The sequence below is a fragment of the Jatropha curcas genome, chromosome 8, assembly GCF_041381405.1.
Source record: "Jatropha curcas cultivar XTBG-Jc1 chromosome 8, XTBG_Jcur_1.0, whole genome shotgun sequence".
Taxonomy (NCBI): Eukaryota; Viridiplantae; Streptophyta; class Magnoliopsida; order Malpighiales; family Euphorbiaceae; genus Jatropha; species Jatropha curcas.
Genome location: NC_143158.1, coordinates 21,784,996 through 21,796,901, shown reverse-complemented (window position 1 = coordinate 21,796,901; position 11,906 = coordinate 21,784,996). Strand labels below are relative to the sequence as shown.

Genomic DNA, 11,906 nt, shown 5'->3' with positions numbered 1-11,906 from the left:
GCTTTCCTTTTTTTTTCTAAGTTCTTGCATCCGTACTGCATTCCTTTCTTCTCACCACTTTCTACCCGAAATTATCCCTCGTTATTGTTGTTAACTTCGGAGGTGGATCCAGCCTAAACCTTGCATTTTAGGCACATCCACCCGAGAATTAGCAATTTTACCAACCGCAAGCCTAGTACCTTAAAAGGTGCGTCAAAAGGAGTAGGCCCACGAGAAAGCCCGAAGCCTGTTTGCAGAACCCAGACCTTGTAAGCCCAATGGACCAAAGCCCATGCATGTAGTTGAAAGCCCTAGTCACTTCCCCATAAGGAAAAATTAAGTCTGTTTGCTGTTGTTCTGTCGCATTCATTCTGAGAGTTTATATCGCCAATCTCAAAACCCCCTGTTGGTTGTCGAGATTAGACCAAATCCTAGGAAACAGATGTCGAAATTTTTACCAACGAAATTCGTGTGCTGGAGAGATAAGGTTGGAAGGCATGCATTTCCCAACTCCCGTTCCCTTCGTGTTATAAACTGTTCACATGCTGTGACATTCATGCATCACGTGATATTTTCATTTCAGCCATGCATTAATAAGAGCTAATTTTCGGTATGGACGTTTGATCTTGATTTTGAGAGTGGACCTCTAATTCGTTTTGAATAACATAATGCAATCGTTTATAATGAATTGATACCCAAAAGAAGAGGGAGTTATAAGGGGGTTGCGATTCCTTTGAATTTTCTCATTTCTCGCGTTATTTGAAAGTAAGCATGAGATTGCAAAAATTTGTAATTAATCAAAATAAGATCCTACTTGGGACCATCTGTTCCAAGGCAAAAATTAAGGACACAAAAACAAAAATAATAATAAGAAATATCCCGCTTGGAAATTCTTTCATTCCAAGGCAAAAATTAGGGACCCGAGAGAAAATAGCCGACTGTAAAATCCAAAAGGAACGGTCGACGACATATAATGCTGGAAATGTTTGAATACAAAATAAATTATTGCTATGTTATTCATGCCGAATTTTAGGTCCATTCGTCAAAAATGAGATCTTATTTCCATACTGGTTATTAGCACATTAGATTTGCATTTCTCATCCTATGGGCCTATATTCTTCATGCATACATGCAGAACCCCCTTTAACTCAGGTCCTTTCATCTATAAGCCGGAACTGATCCGTCCCAGGAAATCACTTCGGGAGTTTGGCACCGATATCCTAGTCAACGTCTGGTCAGAGTGTCCCCAATCCCCGAGCGTGCTCCGGTTAGTTCTGTGGTTAGTTCAAGTTTGTTTGGTTCGGTTTCTGGTTCAGATCTGGTTGTAGTTGAGATGGCTGACGGTGGTGTGAATGAGACCGGTTTTTCTCCGGCCCAGTTAAAGGCTATATCTGATATAATAGCCACTGCTTTTGCTCAAGAGAGGGCACAGAATCAGGTTCCTTCTTCTTCGAGTAATCAACTGTCTTTGCCTGTAGTTGTGGAAAGGGAGGCTCTAGAACCCACTTTGGGTAACCAAGCATCAGTTGGTAATGTTGGTCTGGTTGAGAACGATATGATAAAGCAGTTAGCAGAATTGAAGGATAAGGTGGAGAAGATGTCTGTTTTGAAAGAAAAAGATCCAGTCACTAATTTTCATGTGGCCGAATTTGTCTTGAAGCCCACAAGTTCTACTTCTTCCAAGACCTTTAAACATACCTTATTCGAAGGAGATAATGACCCAAGGTCTCATTTGTCTGAGTTCATTCGTGTTGCCCAGATGAACCGGTATGATGAAGAGGATGTGTTACGGGCATTTCCTCAAACGTTGCACAAGAGCTATAGGAAATGGTATGACAGTTTGGATGTGGAGATACAGAGAGATTGGGTCAAGCTTCAGACTGCTTTTCTCAAGAACTTTAAAACAGATGACAGTGATGAGTTTGGTCTCCGCGATTTGGAGAGTTTAAAGCAAAGGAAGGATGAAAGCTTCTCCGATTACTACAGAAGATGGAGAACAAATTTGTTTATGGTCCAGACGAGGCCAAAGGATCAAGAGTTGATCCGGATTTTTAGTCGAAGCTTATTACCTTACTTTAAGGAGAGGATGTTCGCTCAACCTCTCACCGACTTTTCTCTGGTACAAAGGGTTGGATTAAATATTGAAGAGTTGTACAACGAAGAAAAAAAGAAAAGCCGGGGGTTTGGTAATTACCGGTCTTCCTATAGTGATCAGAATAGAAATGCTGGTAATGCTGCTACAAACCAGTCGGGGAGTAGCAAAACAGTTGGAGCTGTTAATGAGAAAATGAGAAGGGAATTCACTGATTTAGGTAGACCTTTAAGCACAATTATGAGATCTTGCATCAAGAATGGTGTGTTGTCAAAGTTACCAATTGATCCGTCTAGGCCTATTCGGGGTATGTTTGTTGATCAAGACTGTGAGTATCATCAATACAAAGGTCATTCTACCGATGATTGCTTCAAGCTCAGACATGATATACAAAATTTGATGGATAGTGGGAAGATCACTAAGCCTTCTGAGCATAGTAAGCCGAGCACACGGAATCATCCTTTGTCGCAGTACCAGTATAACTATCCATCTCACAAGTTTCAAAGAGGTGGATCAGTTAATGCGATTGGAAGTGGTTTGCCTGAAGAGTTGGTATTGGCAGAGGCGGAGTTGGAAGAGAGGATGTGTGCTATGTTAAACATTTGGGATGACTGTAGCAGTGAAGAAGAAGTGGAAAGGAAGCCAGTGAAAGTCGAGATAGAAAAGAGTATCACAGTCAAGATTAGGGAGATACCAAACAATGAAGATGAACAGGTTCAGCTAGCAATTTAGAACAGTTTGGCTGATCAAGCGAACCAGTGGTATTACAGTAGTGATGATGATGTGAATGAAGTTGGTGTCCAGAGTTTGACCCGGAGCGGTCGTGTATACAATCCTGACAACAATTCCTTGGTCATAGGAAAAGGAATTGTCATGGATGGGACGGAAAAGAAGATATCAGAGAAAGGTGAAGAGCAACTCAAAGAGAAGAAAAAGGAAGTTGAAGTGGATAAAGCACAGAAGAAGGTTACTGAAATAGGTGAAAGTAGCCAGAATAAAGTACCGAGTGGGGTGACAGCAAATTCAATACTAAGTCAATTACAGAGGACTAAGGCTGACATCTTGTTATGGGATTTATTGATAGCTTCAAAAGAACACAGAAAGCTCTATTTGAGCCTATGACGTTTGTCAGAGTTCCTGCAAGAATTCAGAGTGTGGATATGATTAACGTGCTGCAGCGCAGGATAGGTGAGGTAACTTTCTTCGATTCCGATCTTCCTCCCGAAGGTAGGAACCATTTTAAAGCTCTATACATCCAAGTTGGTGTTAATGGAAGAGAGACCCGTAATGTGATGGTTGATAATGGGTCAGCATTGTGCGTTTGTCCGCTAAAAATGTTATCCAAGTTCAAGATTGAAGAGTTGGAGCTCGAGCCATCTACCATGGTTGTAAAATCTTATGATGATACCATGCGTAGTGCTAAGGGAATATTCAGAGCAAAGATTTCAACAGGAGTGGTAGAGAGTTGGATGGAAGTGATAGTCTTGGACATCTTGGCTAATTATGCTTTGCTGTTGGGAAGGTCGTGGCTTCATCCTTTGGGTGCGATTCCATCCACATTGCACAGAAAAGTCAAGATACCTTGGGGCACTGATGCTGTAACGATTAATGCTCAGGAAGAACTAAATGTTGCTGCTGTGGAAGGTTTAGAGGCAGCTGTGCCCTTATCTGGATTTCAAGTGGCTGTAATTGACAATGTTATAATCACTGAAGGGAAAAGTGTAGTTAATAGGATGAGCCCTTTCTCTTGAAAGATGATGAAGAAAATGCAGTGGAAGTACGGCAAGGGGTTAGGCCGATATTTGCAAGGCAGGTTTGAACCAGTGCCATCTTCATGTGGTCAGAAGCACCGATACAGTTTGGGGTACTCAAAGAATAGGAAGAAAGAGAAGTGTGAAATTCAGTCTCCGAAGAAAGAGCCGAGATTGAACAGGATTTTCTTTACCCCAGAGGAACAGATCATCAAGTCTCCAGAGCCTTCCTTTGAGCAATTAGTGGATGGTACACAATTTATGATTGACATGGTTCAAGCAAGAAGTGGCTCAGAATGGTCCCAGAAGATGCCAGAGTTTGAAGACTTTCTCGGGATTGGGGACGAAGCTTCAAAGATGATTCAAGAGTAGAAGTCCAAGGCGAGGATCCTCGAATCATTACTAGCAGCAGAAGATGCAGAGGAAGCCGATGAAGTAATACAAACCATTAAAGATAGCTGTGATGAGTGTATTGAACAAGCTCTTAATCCTGTTTTTTGTTTTTCTGAATGTTGCTTTGAGAACGATCTGGATAGATTTCCTTTACTATTTCAATCAATGGAAGTGAATTTTTATTACTTGTTTTATTGTTTTCCCGATTGTCGTGTTCATGGCATTGATTATACCACACGCATATTTGACATAAATGCATTGCATCATTTCGCATTTAACCTAAGCACCGTCGAAGATCCCAAAATAATTGAAATCGGATCAGACTTTAAGCTTGAGCTCTGAAAGGATCTCCAAGAATGTCTCAAGAGAAATTCAGAAGTCTTTACTTGGAGTTATGTTGATATGTCGGGGATCGACAGGTCAATTGCAGAGCATTTCATCCCTACCGATCCGAATATCAAGCCAGTAAAGCAGAAAAGAAGACGGGTCAGACTAGAGTGGCAAGACAAGATCAAGGCTAAGGTTCAGAAGTAGCTAGATGCAGGTTTCTTGGAGGTAGTGCATTACCCTGAGTGGTTAGCAAACATAGTCCCTGTGCTTAAGAAGGATGGGAGACTAAGAGTCTGTGTCGATTACAGAGATTTAACAAAGCCTCGCCCAAAGATGACTTCCCACTTTCACATATAGATGTTCTGATCGACAGTGCTGTAGGAATGGGATGTTATTCCATTATGGACGGATTCTCAGGGTATAACCAAATCCTGATGGCTTTAATTGACAAGCACAAGACCGCCTTCACTATCGATTTTGGGACCTTCTGTTATAGGGTGATGCCATTTGGGTTGAAGAATGCCGGAGCAACATATCAGAGAATGGCTACAACCTTGTTTCATGATATGATCCGTAAAGGATTGGAGGTATATGTGGATGATATGGTGATCATGACAAAAACACAAGAAGAACATACGGAGATGTTAGAAAAGTTCTTCACGCGGGTCAAACAATACAATTTAAGACTCAATCCCAAAAAGTGCATATTGGAGTAATGAAGGGGAAGTTGTTAGGTTTTGTTGTGGGACCTAACTGGATTGAGATTGACCCAGATAAAATAAAAGCCATTCAAGACATGGAATCGCCGAGAACAGAGCGTCAGGTGAGAAGCTTCTTGGGGAAGATCCAGTATATCAGTAGGTTCATTTCTAGATTATCTATTACCTGTACTCCGATCTTCAAGTTACTTAGGAAGAACCAGCCGGTCAGATGGAACGAGGATTATCAGAAGGCCTTTAACCATATAAAGGAGTACTTGATGAATCCACCAGTGTTAAGTTCCCCTAGACTGGGAGAACGTTTGATTCTGTACTTGTCGGTAGAGGATGCAGGAGTTGGAGCTATGTTGGCACAGCCAGATGCTGCTGGAGTAGAAAAGGCCATCTATTATATCAGTAAGAAATTACTGCCTATTGAGGAGAAGTATAATTTGATAGAGAAGACATGTATGGCAGTGGTGTGGTCGATTAAGAAGTTGAGGCCTTACTTTGATTCTTTCAGGACCACCTTTGTTTCTAAAGTTGATCCTATGAAGTATCTTCAGAAAACACCTACTCTAGAAGGACGGTTGTCCAAATGGTTAATTCAGATGTCCAGTGTAGATACGGAGTTTATCACAAAGAAGACGGTCAAAGGTCGGGTTGTTGCAGAATTCCTGGCTGAGAATCCCATCGCAGATGATGAACCATGGGAACTAGAACTTCCAGACGAACATTTGTTATGTGTTGAAAAAGGGGTCTGGAAACTATACTTTGATGGATTAGCCAATAGGAATGGAGCTGGAGCTGGTATTGTGATAGAAGTGCCCAATGGCGAGGGGACAACAATGTGCAAAAGGTTGTTGTTCCCAGTCACCGATAATATGGCAGAATACGAAGCATGTATTATGGGAATCGAGTCTCTTCTTGCAACAGGCGCTAAGGAGGTTGAGGTGATAGGAGACTCATTGTTGGTTATTGAGCATGCCAATGAAAGATGGAAAGTTGAGGAAGATAGGCTGAAGCCCTATGTTGAATACTTGTTAAGGAAAGCAGCACTCTTTGACAAGATCACTTTTACTCACATAGGTAGAACTCATAACAGAATCCCAGATGCTTTGGCAAACCTAGCCTCGGCGTGGCAGGATTTGAGTAAGATCCCAAAGAAGCCATTTATCATTACCGCAGCAAATATGCCATGCTATGAAGAACATTTTGTGAATTAGGTTGAGTCAGAGGAAGAACCTTGGTTTATGGATATTTTGCAATACATGAAAGCTGGAACCTTTTCTGATGATGCAACAAAAGAAGACCAATCGGTTCTAAGGAAAATGGCTTTGAATTATGTCCTAGCCGATGGTGAACTGTATAGGAAGGCCTGGAATGGAATGCTTCTGAGATGTGTAGGCAAGAAGGAAGAAGAAGAGATAATGAAGAAGATCCATGATGGAGTCTGTGGTACTCATTTAAGTGGCATGAGTTTGGCCAGAAAGATTATGAGGCAAGGCTACTTTTGGGTGCAGATGGAAGGTGACAGTGTCAGCTATATTCGTCATTGCAAAGCCTGCCAGTACCACGATAACAAAAATCATTTGCCTGCTGTTGAGCTCCATCCAACAACTCCTTCTTGGCCTTTTTCAGCCTGGGGTATAGATTTTATTGGCAAGATCATACCGGCAGCATCAAAGGTCATCAGTATATCTTAGTCGTTGTGGACTACTTTTCCAGATGGATTGAAGTTCAGTGATACAAAACTTTGACTGCCAAACAGGTGGCTAGATTTATTGAGCAGAACATTTTCTGTCGCTATGGTGTTCCTCATCACATAGTTACAGACAATGGTTCTCACTTCCAAGCAGATGTCAGCCAGTTGTTATACAGATATAAGGTTGAGCATCACCATTCTTCTCCTTATCGGCCTCAAGCTAATGGTGTAGTGGAAGCCGCCAATAAGGAGATTAAGAGAATTCTGTCCAAAATGTGCGAGAAGTATAGAAGCTAGGCTGAGAAACTTCCTTTCGCACTTTGGGGGCATCGAACTATCTCCAAATCAGTGAATTTAGCTTCTCCTTTTGAGCTCATATATGGGATGGAGGCAGTGTTACCAGTAGAGCTCGAAAAGAAGTCTCTCAGGGTTCTTGTGGAAGCTGGTCTGACCGAAGAAGAGTGGGTCAAGAAAAGATATGAAGATCTGGCACTTTTAGATGGCAGAAGATTGAATGCCAAATTCTAAGATCAGATGAGAAAGAGAAGGATTGCTCGTTTCTACAATAAGCGGGTACATCCAAGGGTTTTGAAAAATGGAGATTTAGTGTTGGTCAGATTGTTAGACCACGAAGCCCAGAGTCATCCTGGAGGGAAATTCAGACCCAACTGGGATGGACCGTTCAGAATTCAGAAGCTGTTGGCCAAGGGTGCCGCTGAGTTGGTGTCACGACCCATTTCCGTGGGCCGGACCGGCACTAGGGCCCAGGTAAGCTTAAGGCCCCCGAGGCCCGTAGTAAGCCTGAACTACGCTACTTAAACATGCCACACCATTTAACAGGAACAGTAAGCCCATACAGCTAGGATATAAATATAACTATTTACAATCCGGCCCAATTTTAGATATCTTAATTAACGGTTAGTTTGGGCCTAATCATGATGAGTCATATTCGTAATATGGTTGTATTAATTCACCTGCATCTAATACATAACAAGTCGTTTACAAAATAACGCATACGACCCTATAACTGCGGAGTTCAATAATATTCTGATAATAGGGTAATTAGCACATCCAAATTTAAATAACAAAAATATAAAGTTTACATTTATAACTCTGCGGAGAAGATTGCAAAGCTTCCGTTGGGGCAGAAACTTCCTACTACCTGAGAAGTTTGGGAGAAAGGAGTGAGTTTTGCAACTCAGTGAATAATAATAAATAATACACGTCGCATACAGTCACACAAAATGCGCCCTATTAAACTGAATGATCACACACAATCAATCATATGGCATAACATCAGCACCCACAAACAATATCACCTTCAAATAATCACCTCACGTGGAAATTGGTCAGTGGCGTCACCTAAACCCCCGACGAGCCGTCCTCTCAAACAGCCCATCCTCTCGAACATGTGCACCCCGGGGAGCCAATCCCCCATATCTGGCCGACCGGTCTAATCCTCACTTGACCAGCCCTCTCAATATCTTATTTTGCATTCTCTCTTTTCTTTCCAATATTATCAACAACATTTCAGCAGTTCATCAGGTGCACACGGGGGCGCCGATCTCCCATTTACCCGGCCGACGGTCCAATTTTATAATTTCATCAAGATCCATATTTATCGACCGTCCTCACAAACCCACGGTGACCCACTTCATCCCAATTCCACACAAACAGAGCACAGAATGTACATAGCACAATTAATCAAACAAGCCATTCAACGTAATACACTAATTTCATCTCAATGCACAATTATATCTAGGTATGGGAAAATACATATAACATATTGTAAACACGCAAATATATAAAAATATAATGTTATGCAAATGCAGTGTCGATATGCATTATTTATTATTACTCACAGTGATGGAACGCGAAATTCTAGCTTTGATTTGTCCTGGAGGAGCACTAGATGGACCCGGGCGATCTAAGCAAAGTAAGAATGACACAAAAAGAAATAACTCTATCAGACAAAATATTTCTTTACCCTTCTAATAATTTTATTTTATATTCTAAATTTTTCTACGTAATTAAATCTCGATATTTAATTTCTTTTCTGTAATAAATTTTTATTTCTCTATCTAACTCTATTTCATTTATTTTCTTCTAAAATCTATTTTATTTCCTACTGAAATCTATTTTATTTTCTACTGATATTTATTTTATTTTCTACCGAAATTTCGACAGCATCTCCCCTAAAAATTGGACTATCCACCTGTTAAAATATCAACAATTTATTTAATAATTCCAAACCACACAGCCCATCCGTCGGGCAATCAATCAATGCAATTTTTCCCGTCCTCCATCCAAATAGTAATATCAAAATTACATTCAACCTTAACATCAACCTACATCCATAATTTATAAATTAAAATTAGATACAATATAATCTACCTTCAATCCACACTTAATTTCCATAAATTTTATTATTACCAAAATTTCCTAATAAATTATCTAATACTGAATTTAATTTTAACTAACTATTATTTTTATTAATCAATAACTATTTTGAATTCATTTTAAACTAACTAAACAACTAAAATTACTAACTAAATATTTTATTTATCAATAAATTAATACTGTTTAAATTAATTTAATTAATCAAGTAATTAAACTAATCAGTAGATCTAGCCAAATTAAATTAATTTAACTAATCAAAATTGCTAAATTAAATTAATTACTCAAGATTACTAAAATCAATTACTAAAATCAAGTTAATCAACTAAAATTATTAGAATTAAACTAACTAAAATGACTAAATTTAATTAACTATCATTAATAAAATTAAATTAACGAAAATGTAGTTAAATTAATTTATACCCCAAATATAATTTTTTTTTTTGTCGAATTTTTGCTAGATCGAAAATTTGCTCGTGTCGGATCGGAGCTACGCACGCCGGAAGTGGTCGAATCCGACTGACAGTGGCAAGGGAAGGCGAAGGTGGCACGATCTGGTGGTGTTTCTGCGACAGGGAGCTGCAGCGGTGGCTGGGTGATCTGGCAGAGGGCCGACTGTGGCGAGCGGAGGAGCTGCGGGACGTGCTGGCGCGCGATGGAGGCGGTGCGACTGCAACTGGCGCGCGGTGGTGATCGGCCGACGTTGCTGGAGCTGCTGGAGTTGCTGGCAGTGACGCAGACACAGTTGCAGGGAAGAAGAAAGGGAAAGAAAGAAAGAAAGAAAGAAAGAAGAAGAAGAAGAAGAAGAAGAAGAAGAAGAAGAGAGGGAGGAGGAGGCGCGGTGGCTGTGTTGGTGGAGTGGAGGTGGGGCGCTGGTGAGGGTGAGAAGTAAAGGTGCAGCGCTGGAGATAAAAAGAAAAGAAAGAGATGTTTCTAGATGGTTTGGGTCGAACCGGTTCGATTCGGTTCGATTCGACCCAAATCTTTGATTTTCAATTGGTTTTCGGCTTTTTCAATCGGTTTTCGGTTCGATTTCTCACAGTGTTCGCAATAAAATATTAAAATAAATTTCCAAGCTGTCGGTTTATTAAATTTAATTGGAAAATCTTTGAAAATAAAAATTCGGGTTGTTTCAGTTGGTCACTACGGAAGGGAAGCCTTTTAATCGAATCGTTAATCAAGACCAAATGAAAAGGTTCTATGTCTGAGATGATGATTCCGACAATAAAAAAAAAAAAACAAAATTTGCGATTAACACATGGTGCTTAGTTTAAATGCTAAATCTATGCCATGCATTTGTGACATACTTGCGACTGGTTGCTCAATGCCATCAACCTGACAAGAAGGAGAATAGGCGAATGAGTAGTTAGAATGAACGACTATTGTATTAAAGTAGTTTTTTTTTTTTACTTCTGTATGATGTTGAAAGAAGTAAGATCAATAAAGAGCTTGATTTTCAGATTTTTCTCCCCTTTTGTTTCTTGGGTATGATTGTTGATTACAAGACCTTCCTCTCTGCTTATTTGGTTAGAATTTGCTCATTTGTTTTGAAGATTTTTGGCTGTTGTTCCGGCCTGAATGTTGGATTCTTTTGGACGGCGATCAGGAGGTCAAATGCTATTTTCTCGGTGATTTCCTTGGAAGGATCAATAAAGAAAAACCATGAATAAAATCCCTAACACTTAAATAGGTTCATGCATACATGAGGGAGTTGCATATTTCATCTCTTTCTGAATATTGCAGGTGATAAAATGGTCACACCATCTTTTTTTAAAAAAAATATAAGTTTTCGTCCGTAGTTAAATAATCCACTTTAATGTGCTTTCATTTCTTAATCCAAGGGCAAAAGGCCCAAATGCTAATCCAGCAAATAATTTCAAAAGAAAAGATTTGTTGTTGTCTTTTGCTGTCTCTAAGTGCAGAAAACAGGAATCAATAAGAAGAGAACCGATGGATTTATTCATTGAGAAGAAAAAGAAAAAAGGATACAATGATTGGGAGTTCATAGCCCTCCGAAACACAGGAAATTGAATAAAAAGAAAAGCAACAGTCATCACAGTGGTTGGATCATCAAACACCGACCCCTCCAAGACCCAGTTTCATCACTAGGAATAAAACTAATCAGCATACTCGGGTGTTACGGTGTCATGGATCACCCCCTGACCCATGTACCAGGTATTCCGATTCCACCAACGATCAGCTAGGTTGGTCAACAGACTTTGCATCATGGGACCGCTTTCGAAGTAATGGACTCTGGGAACATGTTGAACGCCACCATACTGGTGTGAATACCCAAATTTTGAGGCTCAGAAAGCCTGTTTTCCCGGACTGCAAAGAGTCCGGCCGGACCGGAGGCTATTTCAGAAGTTCACCGAAAATATGTCAATGTGGTACTTAAAACGTCCGGAATATTGCGAGGATCGCGGAACAGGTCCCGGAATATTTTTCGGAGGTCCGGAACTCCCAAAAAGGCCCCCGGAGCAAGGCACGGTGTCCACACCGGCCACGGCGGCAGCAGCCGCCGAGCCTGGGCGGCACCTGCCGCCCCACTTCCTGGGCAA

At 40.6% G+C, this 11,906-nt stretch overlaps 1 protein-coding gene and 1 long non-coding RNA gene across 2 annotated transcripts; one reads left to right on the top strand and one right to left on the bottom strand.

Moving 5' to 3' along the window:
- Positions 1–5,260: 5,260 nt before the first annotated feature.
- LOC119369264 (uncharacterized) lies at positions 5,261–6,949 on the top strand. Its single transcript, XM_089725469.1, has 4 exons — positions 5,261–5,368; positions 5,855–6,395; positions 6,480–6,646; positions 6,767–6,949. The coding sequence occupies exons 1-4, from the start codon at positions 5,261–5,263 to the stop codon at positions 6,947–6,949; spliced, it is 999 nt and encodes a 332-aa protein (XP_089581595.1).
- An 831-nt stretch (positions 6,950–7,780) lies between these two features.
- LOC149494333 (uncharacterized) lies at positions 7,781–10,475 on the bottom strand. The gene is made up of 3 exons (XR_016322179.1): positions 9,769–10,475; positions 8,811–8,875; positions 7,781–8,110 (listed from the first exon to the last, which is right to left on the bottom strand). It is a non-coding gene; the product is annotated as an uncharacterized LOC149494333 (long non-coding RNA).
- Positions 10,476–11,906: the final 1,431 nt, after the last annotated feature.